The sequence below is a fragment of the Pantherophis guttatus genome, chromosome 1 (genome assembly GCF_059756535.1).
Source record: "Pantherophis guttatus breed Tessera chromosome 1, ASM5975653v1, whole genome shotgun sequence".
Lineage (NCBI taxonomy): Eukaryota > Metazoa > Chordata > Lepidosauria > Squamata > Colubridae > Pantherophis > Pantherophis guttatus.
The window spans coordinates 67,884,709-67,902,558 of NC_142063.1; the positions used below are offsets into that span (position 1 = coordinate 67,884,709).

At 38.8% G+C, this 17,850-nt stretch overlaps 1 protein-coding gene across 1 annotated transcript in view; it reads left to right on the plus strand.

The window, feature by feature from the left end:
* Window positions 1–16,640, plus strand: part of SPINT1 (serine peptidase inhibitor, Kunitz type 1) — a 43,639-nt gene extending 26,999 nt beyond the window's left edge. Inside the window, exons 2-10 of the mRNA XM_034417834.3 lie at window positions 3,480–3,634; window positions 5,718–5,853; window positions 8,008–8,178; window positions 9,307–9,333; window positions 9,943–10,068; window positions 11,157–11,204; window positions 12,391–12,561; window positions 13,503–13,559; window positions 14,233–16,640. Of these exons, the coding sequence (XP_034273725.1) occupies window positions 3,480–3,634; window positions 5,718–5,853; window positions 8,008–8,178; window positions 9,307–9,333; window positions 9,943–10,068; window positions 11,157–11,204; window positions 12,391–12,561; window positions 13,503–13,559; window positions 14,233–14,441 (1,100 nt within the window). The 3' untranslated portion in view covers window positions 14,442–16,640. The remainder of the gene's footprint in view (window positions 1–3,479; window positions 3,635–5,717; window positions 5,854–8,007; window positions 8,179–9,306; window positions 9,334–9,942; window positions 10,069–11,156; window positions 11,205–12,390; window positions 12,562–13,502; window positions 13,560–14,232) is intronic.
* The last annotated feature ends 1,210 nt before the right edge of the window (window positions 16,641–17,850 follow it).

Sequence of the window (17,850 nt, forward strand, 5' to 3'; positions counted from 1 at the left end):
AACTTATGACCATGATATTGTCACCACAGTCAACCAGAACTTCAGCTCCGTGTTAAGCGGTAACAAGACTGCCTTAATACTTTAATTCTGTAGGTCGAACTTCCCATTAATCTCTGCAGCTGGTATAAATCAAAAAGGTGGGAGGCAAAAAATGAGGATGGGTGTGGCAGAAACCAGTGGTAGAGGAGAAAATGAGTACAGTATTTCCACATGTTCAGCAGTCTGATCAGTATTGTAAGAGGTAAAGCAGCTACAGAAGTAGCCAGTTGAGCTGATTGGCATTTATGGGCCTGAGAGAGATTGATCGTTAAACAACAGTCTTACTTTACAGTCAGAAATTCCTTGGCAAGGTGTTTGGATGTAAGAGGTATTAGCTTGCAATCTCTGTGAATGATGCCTTTTAGTGGAGAAAAATGGGTTAAAACAGTCTTAAATAGATATGTACATGACTTCATATATGATATATGTGATAAGATACATCACATCATATATATATTTGTCTTCATAGGATCTAAGACTGATGTTTCAGTACCTTATTTCTTTTTTCCTACGCTCAAAACAGAATGAAAGAAAAAAAGACACAAAGTTGATATAATAGCATTGCTGAGGAATCTAGCCTCTCTTTGTTTTTAAAATTGGTATCCTTTACCACCTACAGTTGGTTTTTAATAGAGACAAGGAAAAAAAAGAGAAACTGTCTCCAGGAAGCAGGGATGGAAGTGATATGATTAAAATGAAGTTTCTGATTAAACCTGATCTTGCATCTGTTTCATTGCGTTATGCTATTTATTGGGCATACTTACATTCTTCTTTCCTCTTATTTCTTGTCGCAAGACATATCGCTAAATGATGTTAGGTGCATATGCATAAAAGCTCTTACCTAGCAGGCATTATTCTGGTCACAGCTCTTCCAGATTCATAGCACTTTGAGCACCTACATAAGGGAGCTTAATTTGTTCAAGTTTACCTATTGAACACTGAGAACAGATGGTCACCACTAATTGATCTCATGGGTTTCATAGGACAAGAGATGGAACAAGAGTACCAGCCAGAGTACTATTTCCAAAGCCAAGTTCGCTGTAAGCGTTTCCTAGAGACAACTTGAAAACAGCTGATGACATCCACTTTGTTCTCTCATATCTGTTTTAATTTGCATCTTTGGCCCAGTGTCATGCATGTTGCTACAGCTAGCCAAATACATTCGGTCGAGTGAATGGTTTATTTTGCTTTGAATTAGGGCTTTGAAAAATGTGTGTTTTGTTTTGGGTACAAAACAAAAACATTATTGTTCAAACAAACTAATCTGGACAGGTTACTGCTTAGCTGGGCCAAAGCTCAGAACATTTTGGTTTCAGGTTTCAGCTACAATGCAAACCTCAGAGGGTCTTACAAGATAAGCTGAATGGTTAAAGCTTTTTTGCCTTCTCTTCATCTTTCTTGCTATCAGTCTCTTCCTGTTAGTCACATACACAGCCAGCACAACCATCCTTCCCCAATCTTTCTATACCTTTCTTTCCTTTACCTCACTAGCCACTGCTGATAGCCTTATTCTTTCCACGCTGGTTTCCCATCCTAGAATACTGCCCCCCAGAACACCCATGTTTTGAGTCCTTGCCTGGATGATACATGTTGTTGGTCTAGGCATGGACCATCCTAAAAAGTTATTGCCATGCACAGAAAGTTTTGTACCTTCCTACTTTGATCCTAAATAAACCTGTTTTGCCAAGTTCTGAATGATTGGACCAGGAGTCTGCAACCTTAAACAGTCAAAGAGCCATTTGGACACATTTCCCACAGAAAAGAAAACACCGGGAGCCACAAAACCTGGATGGCTGTGGCCAACTCGATGGTACTCACCCAGTCACATGACACACCCTCAGCCATGCCTACCAGGGTTTGTGGCTCCCGGTGTTTTCTTTTCTGTGGGAAAGGAGTCTCTCTCTCTCTCTCTCTCTCTCTCTCTCTCTCTCTTCCCCTCTCCCTCTTTCTTTCCCTCCCTTTCTCTCCCTCCCCCCCTCAATGAGTTGATGAGAAAAATGGCAAAACTACTTTCAGGACTTTCAGGGACACATTTCACCCTTAAAATACACAACATCTCTCTCTCCCTCCCTCCCTCCCTCTCTCTCCCCTGGGGAGGGAAAGGAACCCCTGAACTGGTGCTTGGTGGTGGGAATCTGACGTCTGGAGGCTGATAGCCCAGGAGCAGCATGCTGAAGACCAGCTGTCTGGTGGGGAGGCAGGGCATCACAACACTAGCAGCTCTGCAGGAAAAGCAACTGACATCCGGGAGGCGAGAGTGAGCCCACAACAACACTGCTCTTGCCAGGGGCGAGTGGGGCAGGTGTCTTAATGGGCTCCAGGAGGAGGGGACCCTGTCTCCCCCATTGTGAAGCACACTAAATTTTACTGTGCTGCTCAGGGCGCTGCAAGAACGGCAACAGCAAATGCACCGTGACGAAGCAGGAATGCTGTTTCGTGCAAAGTCAAGTGCAGGGGCGCTTAGCTCCTGCACTAAGGCTCCGCCTATCGCCACTGCTGCAACATGGCGACAGCTCTTTCATCCCTCTGCTATGACAGGGCAACAGGGAGCCACAGCAGAAGGATGAAAGAGCCGCATGCGGCTCTTTTAGCTGCGGGTTGCCGACACCTGTACTAGACTTAGTGATTCTGCTGAACTACTTGTATTGTTTCTTTATCTATATAGTTCCCATAGAGCAGTAGCCTTTACATCTTTGTAATAATTTATGGCTTCGGTTTGAACCAGGGGTGAAATCCATCAAGTTCTGACAGGTTCTGGAGAACCGGTAGCCAAAATTTTGAGTAGTTCAGAGAACTGGCAAATACCACCTCTGGCTGGCCCCAGAGTGGGGTGGGAATGGAGATTTTGCAATATCCTTCCCCCAGGAGTGGGGAGGGAATGAGGATTTTGCAGTATCCTTACCCTCTGGAGTGGAGTGGGAATGGAGATTTTGCAGTATCCTTCCCCTGCCATGCCCACCAAGCCACACCACGCCCACCAAGCCACACCCACAGAACCGGTAGTAAAAAAAATTGGATTTCACCACTGGTTTGAACACATTATTATGTCAGGTACTCTGCATTTTTAAAAAGAAAAAGGATGTAATATGAAGCCAACTTTGGGATTTACTGAGTTCTTCTATATGTTTTCTGAACATTTCAAATGTTTATTTTGCTAAGAGACAGCAAGCATCTTTCTATCTGGAGGTACTGACTAGAGAACAGTTTTGAATATTCTATCAATTTGTTTTTAACCGAAAGCCCTCTGTCCCTGAACTGGTTTGTATTTTTACAGCACATGAGAAACTCAAGAATGTGGCTGATGTTTAATGTGGGTTCACTAAAATTGTGTTGGATTGCAATACGTATTGTTCTCGGTCAAGTTGGCCAACGTGAATGTTTATGTCCTATGAGTTTTTTTGAAAATTAATGCATTCCGATTGTTGTTGTTTTTAAACTAGATGATCAGCCACCTAAAGCTAAAGCCTCAATGGATGTGAAGGTCCAGCCCAATGATGAACCAGTAATATTGAATGGCTCAGAAAGTACTGATGATAATGGCATTGTGAATTACGAATGGACACTTCTTTTTGGTGATTCCTCAGTGGTAATGAAGGTAAGGCATATCAACTGTCTACTAAGATTCCCTTCTGCAGCACTTTTAAAATCCCCACTTAAGCCACAGTAGTCATATGGGATATAAGAAAAAAAAATTAAACTCCACATGGTTATGAAGACAACATAGAGTTTATAAGATACTTGAAGATTTTTAAAAATTCCTTGGAATTAGCATGTCTATTTAGTAGAAAATGTCATAAGTCATAAATTTATTTGTCAAGCATATATAAGATAACAGGTAAAAGTATAAACATAATTTGAATACATGAAAAGAATAAATAAAAAGGAATATTAGGACAGGAACGGTAGGCACGCTGGTGCACTTATGCATGCCCCTTACAGACCTCTTAGGAATGGGGTGAGGTCAACAGTAGACAGTTCAAGGTTAAAGTTTTGGGGGTTTAGGGAAGAAACTACAGAGTCAGGTAGTGCATTCCAGGCATTGACCACTCTGTTACTAAAGTCATATTTTCTGCAATCGAGTTTGGAACTGCTTACCTTGAGTTTGTATCTATTATTTGCTTGTGTATTGTTGGGGTTGAAGCTGAAGTAGTCATTGACAGGAAGGACATTGTGGCAGATAATTTTATGTACTATGCTTAGGTCAGACTGAAGTCGGCGTAGTTCTAAATTGTCTAAGCCCAAAATTTGGAGTCTGGTGGCATAAGGTATTTTATTGCGGTTAGAGGAATGGAGGACTCTTCTCGTAAAATATTTCTGGATTCTCTCGATTGTATTTATGTCCGATATGCAGTGCAGGTTCCAGACAGATGAGCTGTATTCAAGAATTGGTCTAGCAAATGTTTTGTATGTTCTAGTTAGTAGTACAACATTACTAGAGAAGCTATGCAAGATTAGGTTAACAACTCTTAATGCTTTTTTGGCAATGATGTTACAGTGGGCTTGTCACTTAGATCTTTAGAAATGAGTAGCCCAAGGTCCTTGACAGAGTGAGGGTCATCTGTGTAATACACTTGAGATGAGGACTTTTTTCCTCTGATAATACATTCCATCCATCTAATAGGTAAAGCTATCTTTACTCCTCCAGATCCTTTTGGATCTTTCAGCAAGGATCTGCTGAAATTCCCTGCCGGCTTCTCATATCACATACATTTTTGAAACTTAACAAAGATGATCTTTTTATAGACTGGCTAATTTAGTTGTTGTTGAAGTTCTTTGTAAACATTATCAATTTCATCATACTGACCACTATGAGCTTGAACAATGGGTTATTTCTGTTCTAAAAATATCAGCTTTAAAAAGTTGTAAACATGATTTAATGTAGCTATCAAATCTAATCTAAATACAGATTTTTATTTCTGGGAGTTCATGGATAGAACCAAGGGTGAAATGCTCCCCGTTCGGACTGGATCACCTGATCCGGTAGCGATGGCGGCGGGTGGTTTGGAGAACCGGTGGCAAAAATCCCTGTGCCCCCTCCCCCCCCGGCCCAGCTGAGCAGCGTGATCATCAGAGGCTTTTTTCCCCTACTTTTAAAAGCATTTTTTCTACAACCTCTTTGGGCAAAAAAATTTATTTATTTTAATTTGATTTGTATGCCGCCCTATCTCCATAGGACTCAGGGCGGCTCACAACAATTAAGAAATACAATCTCAATCCAAATAAAAACATATTAAAAATACATACTAAATGCATATTAAAACACATTAAAAATAATCAAAACCCCATCAGTCTAGGCTGGGCAATTTAAACAACCATGTTTTTAGTTTGTGGCGGAAAGGGGCTAACTGGAGCCCCAGGGGGAGTTGATTCCAAAGGGTGGGTGCGCCCACAGAGAAAGCTCTACCTCTGGGGTAGAGCTTTCTCTGGGGGGAGAAAAAAATGCTTTTAAAAGTAAAAAAAAAAAGCCTCTGATATCTATTGCATCTTCATAATTCTGGGGATGTGGTACAAAGAATTCTGAATTTAGCAACTCCTTATATTTATACATAATGGGACTGTATAATATTATGAGCAATCCTCAGAGTTGCATAGATAAACTCTAAAGTGACGGAAACCAAGGAGACCTGTTTTTGCTTACGTCATTTTTATTTCTGATTTTTTTTTTCTTGTACTTTCAGAAAGAGAACGATATTATGATACTTTCAAATCTGAATGAAGGGATTTACATCTTCCAATTCACTGTAACAGACACTGCGGATCAGCAACACTCCATCAACATCACTGTCACTGTACTTAATTCTGATCAGACTGCAGGTAAGTCATTTGTAGATGCACCTTTTAGCCTGGAATCAAGACGGGTCAATGTAGCTTTTGCAGATTGCCAAGACCACACTCAGGAATCCTATAGGGTACAAGTATGAAGACAATAAAAGTGAACTTTTATGAAGGATAGTAAACTTTTCCTTTTTAAAGTTTATTTTATTATTATTTATTAGTCATATTTCTATGCCGTCCACTCTCCGAGGACTCTGGGCGGCTTACACCAAAGACAGTATACTAAATAGCATATTGCCCCCAACAATCTGGGTCCTCATTTTACCCACCTCGGAAGGATGGAAGGCTGAGTCAACCTTGAGCCGGTGAGATTTGATCTGCTGATCTGCTGAACTAGCAGTCAGCTGAAGTAGCTGCAATACTGCACTCTAACCACTGCACCACCTCGGCTCATTAATACTAATTAATACTAATACTAACTTCTAATTAAGTTAATACTCTTCTTAGCTTTTCAATGTTTTAGTAACACAATAGCCCCAAAGCTATTCACAGTTTTAACAATGTTATTGCTGATTTTTTGTGCCAATAACATTTTGCTAAAAATTGGTGCCATAGATTACCACCATTTTGAGGTAGAAAATATGTAGACTGTACATTAATCCCTAAAATACGTTTAAGGCCATTTTTAAGAAGCCTAAAACATTCTGTGTCCCTAAAATATGGAATTTGCAAGGGTTGGTAGATGTGAACAATGTACAGGCAGCACTCTATGCAATAACCTATTAATGACTGCCAACGACATGTGGGCTTGCAGCCTCTCAGCTTCTCTTTCAGGAAAATATTCAGTCATGCTGATAGTGATTCTGATGTATGTAATTCTTTCCTGCTTTGTTCTCTCCTTTCCTGACTCCAACATATCCACATATGGAATAGTGTTAGATAGGCAGATAAATAGCCAGATATTCTGCTTTTGAAATGGCGTAGATTGGAGTGGTATCTTAGCTCCGGAGCCTTTATACACAAAGAAAAATGCAATTACTTCTTAGAATTATTAAAGTTCCTCCCACCATCGTTTTAAAAACAACAAAAAGCTCTTCCTTGTTTTCCCCATGAAACCCGTTACTTCTTTCTTTCTTTTATATTTGTAAGAAGAATATGAATATAAATATTCATTTATATATATACATGTGTGTGTATTACAAAAATATATAAAAAGAAAAATGGAGCATGAATATTTTATCCAATAATGCTTGTATTGCGCGTTATGGCTTAAAGCCAATGTTAGCCCTTCCCCACCAAAGGCAAGAAAGACCCAAAACTTTTGCTTGGGGAGAGCTAGATATATTAATATACTATAGGCCAGAGGTCTTCAAACTTGGCAGCTTTAAGACTTGTGGACTTCAACTCCCAGAGTTCTCCAGCCAGCATAGCCAAGTTTGAAGACCTCTGCTATAGGCTTTTTAATATCCTGTAGTTAGGTAACCTTAAGAGATCCTTGGGTGCACTGACATTTCATATTTGCTATTAAAATACATTTAGAGATTCTCCTTGACAGCTACCTGCTCCCCTCTTTCTTCCAACTGCAACACTGTAAAATCTGGGAAAATAGACTATATATATATCATTTACTTTTACTTTACTTTTATTTGATTTATATACCGCTCTACTCCCGAAGGACTCAGGGCAGTGCACAGCCAACAATAAAATACATACATACAAAATTTAAAAAGCAGAAATAAAATCAAATTAAATAGTTTTGGCCCAGACAGATTAAAACCCCAATCAATTTAAAACAAATTTAAACATTTGAATATATAAAATACTAAAAAATATTAAAAATTAAAAAAAAATTTAAAAGAGGGAGAAAATTAGGCCAGGCCCACCTAGTGAAATAAAAAGATCTTTAGAGCGCGGCGGAAGGTGCGCAGATCCGGGATCCTCCGTATCTCCGGGGGGAGCTCGTTCCAGATAGTAGGTGCCCCCACAGAGAAGGCACTCCCCCTGGGGGCCGCCAGTCGACATTGTTTGGCCGAAGGCACCCGGAGGAGCCCCTCTCTATGGGAGCGTACCGGCCGGTGGGAGGCTATTGGTGGTAGTAGGCGGTCCCGCAAGTACCCAGGTCCTGAGCCATGCCTTCTCTTTATGCCTTCTCTTACCCTTACTGGGAGAATTCAATATTTCTGTTCTTTCTAGATCATTGCTTGACTCCTTATAAAGTGGGACGCTGTCGAGGCTCCTTCCACCGCTGGTACTATAATCCGGAAATAGAGCAGTGTCAGCAATTCATTTTTGGTGGCTGCAATCCCAACAAGAACAATTATGTAAGAAAAGAGGAATGTGATCTTGCCTGCAAGAATGTTCAAGGTTCGTATATTAGAAGATATTGTTTCTTTTATTTTAGAGATTTAAGTGGGGAAACCTAACCAATTCAGAATTATTTTGACACTGGCTCAATCTTATAACTTTCAATCGGGTTAGGCTGATTTGGCTGGTTTCATTCTAATGTTTTAATCATGATTTATCGAGTAAACCATAGTGCCCCAAATCATACATAACAAAAAAACATACTTTTCAATACATAGTTATTAGGTTCCAAACTTTTCCAAACTGGAACTTTTAGGGTTTGCTGGGCTAAAATTCACATAAATTCCCAATTAGCAAGGCTGGGGCACAACTATTAATTATCACTCAACATCTGGAGGACATTATTAGGTTGAAGAAGGCTGAGCCAAGGGAAGCATACGATTGGCATTTGATTGAATGAAAAGTATTGCCGCCACTGTGTTTCTATGTGTTGGAGAAATAATTGGAAGTAGCTTCAATGCATTAGATGTATGCTTCTGGTATGCTTCTATGCATACCAGAAAAGTATATAAAGGATGTGGTTTGTAGTTAGCCTCCCAACGACCAGTTCGCTCCCACAGAGAGGGTCTCCTCAGGGTGCCATCGGCCAAGTTATGTTGGCTGGCGACATCCAGGGGGAGGGCCTTCTCTGTGGGAGCCCCAGCCCTGTGGAACGAACTGCCCCCGGAAATACGTAAGATCTCCGACCTCCGGGTGTTTCACTGCGCACTGAAGACCCTGCTGTTCCGCCAGGCCGGACTGTCAACAAAATAGTTTTAAATTGGGGTATTTAAATTTTGGGGGGTTTTAAATCTGAGCCAATTTATTTAATTATTTTAAATTTTAAAATTGTTGTTTGTCTGTGTTTTTAAATAGGCTGTACACCGCCCTGAGTCCTTCGGGAGAAGGGTGGTATAGAAATAAAATTATTATTATTATTATTATTATTATTATTATTATTATTATTATTATTATTATTATTATTATTATTATTATTATTATTATTAGTTCCTGGGCTGGCAGTTCTCTAATCCCCCTTTAAAAAAACAACAACACTGAATTGGTAAAGTGGTTGGATTGAATGTTGCAATGAGAGCTAGTTGAAAAATTGAAAGGACAATATTCTCACCCTAATTTCCTTCTTTCCAGGGGCTGTTGAAAAACGTCAAGAACCAAGTAAGTTCTTCTGTACTTTTCCATGATAGCATTCAAACTTCTTTTGAACTTCCTTACTGACATGAGGTTTAGTGGTACATCTTTGGTTGATATCTTACTCTCTGCTTTTGTAGCATTGCAGTGAAGCACTTGCAAATACCTGTCTATGAGTATTCCTCAATTTACAACCACAATTGAGCCCAAAATTTATGTTGCTAAGTGAGACAGTTGTTAAGTGAGTTTTGCCCCATCTTATGATCTTTCTCACCACAGTTTAAGTGAACCACTGCAGTTGTTAAGTTAGTAACACAGTTTTAAGTGAATCTGGCTTCTTCATTGACTTTACTTATTAGAAAGTCACAAAAGATTCATTATGATCCTGGAGCACTCCAACCATCATAAAACATGAGTCATTTGCCAAGCAACAGTTGCAACAACTGAAAAACAGTCACAGGTCACTTTTTTCAGTGCTGTTGTAATGGTTACTAAACAAACTGTTGTAAGTAGAGGACTACCTGTACCCTATTTCTGCTGTGCCCAAGGAAGAAAAACATCTTTTTACCCGAATGGCACAAAAATAAATCATTTTTGCTGAGAACCCTTGAGAACTAACCCATCTTTCTCATACAGCATGCAATGGAAACTGCCTACCCGGCTATTTCAAATGTGAAGATGGCTGCTGCATTGATAAAATTCTGGAATGTGATGAAACTCTAGATTGCCGAGATGGGTCAGATGAGAAATTTTGTGATTCATGTAAGTTGGTGACCCTTGAACTGTCTTAGAATAATAAAAATAGAGATGGAATTGAAGGCCACTGAATTAAAGGCCACTCTGCTCACTACAAGAAACTAAATTTAAGCATACCCTAAACATATGACTTACATTTTTCTGTTGAATTTTTGATGGGCATCTAAAGGCTATTGTGAAAATGTAGTTGGGCTGTTGGATAGATCTTTAGTGTGATCTGGCCTCTTAATATCCTGGAGAAGATAATATATTTAGTGTGCCTCTAATGTGTATGTGTCTGTGTCTCTCTGTGTGTGTATATAGATATAGATATTTTTGAAATTTTTTAAGTGTCAGGGTTCCCACCGATGCCCTAATTAAATCATGAGCCTCAAGCCAAATTTCAAAAGAAATCCAGTTATTTATTAGGAGTTTCATGTTGGCACGTTCCAAGTGAAGCCAACTCTGATCCCACGTAATTTACGTTCCAGCTCTGACCCTGTTTCCCCCCTCCCCCCAAGGTGTGTCATCAGTCACATTCTCCAACAAAGCAATTTTGCAGGTTGTAGAGATCACTCCCGTCTGGCCACTGTGGGTAACTTTGGAGATGGCCTTGACAGAGAGATGGCTGGAATGTGCTTTTGTTTTGACTGACGTGCTTCCTTGCCGCAGCTGCAGAGTTCATTTTCCCATCCCCATTGCCTATGACAACTCGAAAGCAGGCCAGGGATGCTTTGTGAGTTGACATTAAGTTGAAGAGAAGCTGTTCTGACCTTGTAAGTAAGGCTCAGGTTTGTGATTGAAATAGGATTGTTTTTAGCTCAAAGCAATTTTGGTAAGGTTGGAGAGCTTCCTAAGAGGTCTCAATAGCTTATTTTGAATTTAAAATAGTTTTTAATGTGCATTTAATTGCACTTCACTGTCATGCATAGCTTTCTGTTCTAAAAAAGAAAAACATTTATTATACAAAACAAAACAGCAAATTAATGTTCTGCAAAATAAAATAGAATATTTGCATCATTTAGTTTATGACATACTTCATAAGAATTATTTCCATTTTCAAATAAAATGCATGTCTGTAAATCATTCTGTTGTCTGCTCTTTGTCTCTTTCAGATATTCAAGGATTCAATAAGTTACAGAACATCAATCTTACTGGCAGAAGTAAGTATGTTATAAAATACATGAAGGTTTACACTTGAAATTTTTTTAACACATTTCGAAAATCTATGTTTGCATCTCTCTGAATATAATTGAAGAAGATTACTGTATTCATGTAGAATTTGAACTGGATTCTGTTAAGGAATTTTTTTTTTTAAATTCGATTTATATGCCGCCCTTCTCCGGAGACTCAGGGCGGCTTACAATGTGCTAAGCAATAGCCTTCATACTTTTGTATATTTATACAAAGTCAGCTTATTGCCCACACAACTGAGTCCTCAATTTACCTACCTTAGAAAGGATGGAAGGCTGAGTCAACCTTGAGCCTGGCGAGATTCGAACCTGCAGTAATTGCAGGCAGCTGGTCTTAATAACAGGGTGCTTTAAACCACTGTACTACCAAGGCTCTTTTTAACTACTCCGGACATATTTGAATATAATCTTGAGTAACTTTTATTATTGGGAAATTTGTCACATCAATAGATATGCTCAATTGGCTATTGTCCAACAGTCAAGTGTTTTAAAGCATTGTGTTTTCGTAAACACAGATCTGCTTTAAGTAGCACAATTTGATAGTTAAAATAGCTAAAGACCAAAAAAATGTGGAACTGAAAGTCAAATATAGTATAAATATGGACATGTAGTAAATTTGCTTGTGGCAGTCTTGTGTAATGAGGGTGAAGGTTCATTCTCGCCTGGTAACTAAATGTTTGGAAACCAACCCACAAGCTTGGAGAATGAACCTTCACCCCCCACTCCTACACCTGAGCTACAGATATTCCCCATTATCGCAAAGTCTTATGTAAGCTGTAATAAGTAGAACTTGCTACAAAAAAGTAACAATAGCAATCCATTGTTACTGTTAAGCTTATACTCGTTTTAGTTGGCTCTGTTAGTTGTAATCAGGATGCGTCCTAGCCAAGACTACAAATAGTCTGTGTGAAGCCTCAAGTGCAAATCTGGCATTGGAGAAGTCCTTCTAGCATCTGGAAAGGACTCTGAACAACTGGTTATAGATCAAGGATTACCTGTAATACATTTTAAGTTTTAAAGCTAGCTGTGCTACACAGGTAGTAGGCCAATTCTCTGAGTGCTAATGGCTTTATCAAATACTTAATCATGATAGGTCAATAGAATTGGGAATACAGTTAATTAATAGCTAACAATATTTCTTGTTCCTTTCTGGTAGGTTATTGTGTGGATATGCCCGATACTGGACCATGTGAGGAAAGTATACCTCGCTGGTACTACAACCCTTCGACTGAGAAGTGTGATCGCTTCACCTATGGAGGCTGTGAAGGCAACAAAAATAATTTCGAGCAGGAAGAAACATGTATGAAAATATGTAGTGGTGTCACAAGTAAGAAGAAAATCTTAAGTTTTTTTTTATCATTGTATTGAGACTTCTACAGCACTCAGTAGTATTATTGCTAGAGGCTGGTGTTTTGCTTTGCACTATGCTAGTTTTTATTCAATTACATTAATTGAAAAAATTCTTTAAAAAATCAAGTGGACCAGGAGACTGGTAAACATTAGGAGAAATGATGTCACCATTTTGACTTTCCATAAAGCCCTCAAGATCTGGCGATCCTGGCAGGCCTGGGGCTTGCTGGGGACCAGAGATCTGTCTTGTTGGCTCAACTACTAAAGATGTCAATTTTATCCATCCAGGATTACTGTTTTTGTTTTTATGCTATTTATTACTGTGACCATTTAGATTTTATCATTTTTATATTGGCTGTTTTATTTATTGTTGTCTGCTGTCCAGAATACCCTTTGGGGGAGATAGGTGGCTATATGAATTTGATTATTATGAGAGCCAGTTTGGTCTTCTGGCAAAGGTACCAGCTAGAAAGCTGGAGACCATGAGTTCAAATCCTGCCTTAGCCATGAAAGCCAGCTGGGTGACCTTGGGACAGTCAAACACACTCACCTCACATGGTGGTCATTGTGGGGAAAATAGGAGAAGGAAGGTGTATTGGATGTGTTTGTTGCCTTGAGTTACCTGTAAGAATAATAAAGGTGGGATACAAATAAGTACTAATACTTATTTTACTTATACTTAAGTAAAGTACTTTACTTATACTTAAGTATTAATACTTAAGTACTAATACTTAAGGTTAATAAATAACCTTCTCTGGGCACAATGGCATCCTTGGGTCTCACCCTGACCTCCTGGGGATGGTTACTTAATAGTAACTTAACTATTAAGTAATTACTAGTAACATAATATTATAAGTACATTGTTGTCTCCATTATTCTGAACATTATTACATAATCCTGTATTTTCTTTTAATATAGAGAAAGATATGATTGGTGAGAGATGGAGAGGATACGAATATCAACAAGCTAGTTTAAGTATGTAACAGCATTCCAAATAACTCTTGACTCCCTGTTTTCTGCTTGTTACAATGTTTATTTTTAACAGCAACTTGCCTGGCATTTTTGGGTGGTGGAAAGAAGTATGACGTGCTTCTAAATTATTTATTTTACTGATAACAAAGCATATATACCACAAAAGAATAAAAACCATAGAAAATGGAAAAATAAGATGTTACATAACTTTCACTTTTGCTCCCACAAAAAATACTGGCTCAAGAATTCTTTCGAACATTCCCTACCACAAGAACATATTTTTTTATTTTTGTGGAGTATGGTATAATTTAGATACCAAGGCGCAGCAATTTTTAGAACCTGAATTAAGACCAGCATTTCAAAGAATTATTTCCTTTTCCACCCCCAGTTTGTTTGTACATATAACGTCAGCAGGTGTGCACGTCTAAGAATGTTACATTATAATTATAGTTTTCTTAAGGTGACCTAGAACTGGATTTAGACTGATACTGTACTGTCATTTTTTTTTAAGGAAGAGTCCTACAAACATAGTGTTTACTTTGTTTCTGAATGGATTGGGCAACCTGCATAAAGCAAAAACGTATCTTAATTTTTTTGCATAACGAAGCATTCTGACAATTTCAGTATAATCATGATTTTCTCTGTCCATCTCCTACTCCTGCTCCATCTCTCATAGGTGCTTTTGAAGTGGCCATTGCTGTGCTCCTTGGTGTCTGCATCATGATAGTGTTGGTAGTCCTTGGGTACTTCTTCCTAAAGAACCGAAAAACGTATCGAAGACGTCGTCAGCCCTCTACTGCAGCTAATTCCACTCTTTCTTCTGTTTTATCAACTGCTGAAGACACAGAACATCTGGTGTACAACAGCACCACAAAGCCCATCTGATTATGTAGAATTATCCCCCATTTCTGGGAAGGACAGTCTTACCAACTGCTTGTAATGCTTGTTTGTGTGTGTGTAGGGGGGAGCGGTGAGGGGATCTATTGAAGGATTTTTCCTTCCTTTTTTCCATGTTTCCTTAGACTATCCATTAGCTGCTTACAAGCTCTACCTGTCCTTATCCTGTGATAGCTTCTAAGATCACAAGGAGTGACCAGAAGATTAGCCCGCTTTGACACTACATGGATGGAATTTTGAGTTCATGTTTCCCTGAGTTCTATAATGAAGGTTATTTTAAGTTTAAGGACTTGCTATATCTATTGAAGGAACCATAGTTTAATCTGATGAATGGGATTCTTCTTCCCACAAAACTCACTGAAGTGTGTGTGTGAGCGCACGTGTGTGTGTGAGAGAGAGAGTGAGAGAGAGAGAACCTATGCTGCCTTAAAGCCACCCTCTGGGTTTTAACTGGTACAAAAAGAGGACCAATTTGATGGACTAATTAAAGTGGTGTCCTTTTCACAAATCTATTAATGTCTGTGCTGAGGCCTGAGCTCATCTCATCTATACCAAATATCTAGGTTAAATGGAAAACAGACAACATCGTAATTTGATCTGAATGCATATAAGAGGAAATAGAAATTAGGCCATGGCCGAAAATCTGGCCCTGCCTTTCTCTTCTGGATTTCCCCTCTGTTCCTAACTTCTAGTTATCATTTCTAGTTTAATGTTATTGTTTTGAGTTCTTCGTCCATACCTATTTATTTTTAGAATGAAATTGTGACCAAAAAGAGGACATTCCTCATTTTCTAATTTGTCTCCAACTATACAATTTCGTTAAGTAGTTAAATAATGTACTTACATAGGGGCAGTTTCAAAATTAGCTTTTCTTAACAGCTAATTTTCACAAGATCCTTGGACAAAAGTAGAGTCATGAAGGTTGACAGACTCTGCTTCTTGCACAGCCATCCTTAAATATAGAGAAAGTAGCAGATGTTGCCCAGAATTTATAAAGATAGAATACAGGTTTGTCCCAATTTTCAACGAATATGTTACATGAAATATATAGGTTGATGCCTATGATGTTTTCATTTATCTTCCCGTTTGTTTGAGGTAAAATATTTTAATCTCTTCCCACTTTGACCAACACCCCAGTTTGTAAATGGATGTCTTACATTTTATGGCATCTGAGTACTGGTTCACTTTATGGATAGAGATGCTTGCAATAATTCTCCATCTCTTTTCAAAAACATCCTCAAAAAAGAAGTTGATCAGCTACACCTCTTGATTTCTGGTCATTTGAGGATGCATAGAAAACTCCTCTGATCTTGTTTATGTGTGGAAGGAAGGCTGTTTCAATAAGGGCTTACGCTTAGGGGTCACTATGTGAATCACTCCCATCATCTGGCAAGTTTACATGTGACTTCAAACATTTCTGAGGACACTGAATCTTTCCAGGAACTAAAGGGGAGGAAGTATTTCACAGTGGTGGAATATATGACAGATTGACCTGTAGTTGGCTTGTATTATAGTGAATTGCCCAGCTCATGCCTGACCTCCTTGAGAATCCAATAGCAAAGCTGAATATTATTATAAAATCCAAATCTTGCTTTTGAATTTGAATCATCTTCTTCTCTGTCTATACAGGAGGTTAGCGTGTGAAGCCAGTCAGTATATTCCTATCCACTCCGTATGATATTGTACATAACTTTGGACATAGTCTTATGATACGAATGAGATATGATTATTTTGTTTATTTTTTTTTGGTAGATGTTATGAGATTTTGTTTTATTGATGTATTGATGTATATAAGGATTCTGTGCTTAGATGTAAAACTGCTGGCTAAACTGAAGAGTCATCAGCAAAGTGAATAGGAGGAATGATTATTAGGGAATTATCTGAAGGGAAGACAGCTGTTTATTGCACCAAGGGCCAAACCAGCTCAAGTGTGAAACTGGCTGAGCATCTATGAGAAATTGCAAAATGGGGTAGGGAAGGAAATGACAGAGCTGGTCATTATGTTTTACAGGGAGGAAATGAGAGATTACACATTGTGCTTTGCAGTTGACTTGGTTATTCCATGTTGCTACAGCTGTCAACTCTTACCTTTTCCCTCCCTTTCTGTATCTCTTCACTGCTTTCTGAGCCCTCAAATTCTAAATTTCCTCTGACAGTGAAATTTTTAATAAAATATTTTCTTTACAACTTGCTTGCCTGATCAGATTTTTTTCCCCTCAGCCCCAGAGTATTTCTTGCCAGCTTGAGAAAGGTTTAGGATCTTGCTGGTATCTTTGTGCTCGGAGAAAGGAAGAAGCTCCAGATCTTTCATAATTTAAGAAACAAGCTTTTAGTAACTCTATGGTACAATGCAGTGGTGAAATCCAAATTTTTTTACTAGCGGTTCTGTGGGCGTGGCTTGGTGGGCATGGCAGAGGAAGGATACTGCAAAGTCCGCATTCCCTCCCCACTCCTGGGGGAAGGATATTGCAAAATCTCCATTCCCACCCCACTCTGGGGCCAGCCAGAGGTGGTATTTGCCGGTTCTCTAAACTACTCAAAATTTCTGCTACCGGTTCTCCAGAACCTGTCAGAACCTGCTGGATTTCACCCCGGTACAATGACACGTCAACATCAATAGGTTGAAATTAGACTTGAGAGACTGTGGGTTGGAGAACATTTCCTGTACATTGGGACAAAATACTGAAGAAGGGAAGGGCACACATGATTTCAGCTGGTTGGACTAGTTTGGAATTAGGAGCCTAAGAAGCAGAAAGCATTTGCTACTAATGAAATGGCTGTCCATAGATAATTATAAGGCAAATTATATTAATTTAGTGGGTAAAAAATTGATTCATTTTACTTCCATCATAAACATCCTTTAGTATTTTTTGACTATAGTACTTTTGAGGAATTAACCATGGCTTTGGGGCCTTGATGTTCTATTATAAACATGTAAATTCAATGCAATCTTATTTGGAACTACTGAGAAGTAAGCGCCATTTAATAGCGTATTGTAATAACAACCTGGTTGATTAAAACAAAAGTTGTATTTGGTGTATTCTTCTATTGTTTCAATGGGGGTGGGGTGGGGGGAGAGACTGTGGAACCATAGTTTACTCAACTGATATAAAGCTGAATTTGAATAGTTTAAAAATATACGGCTACAGTGACATTATATTAATAGTAAAATAAAAGACTTCACATATTGTATTGAACAACTAGTGGAAATGACCTGAAGAATTCAGACTCTCCTGATTATTATAACATATAAAGCCATAATATATTTGGCTTGATTTTGGCTTTTGGGAGGGAGTGGTGGTTTAAGTCAATTTTGACTCCTGGAGACAGCCTGGTCAAGTCCCTGCAGTTTTCTTGGCAAGATTTCAGAAGTGGTTTGCCATTGCCTCTTTCCTAG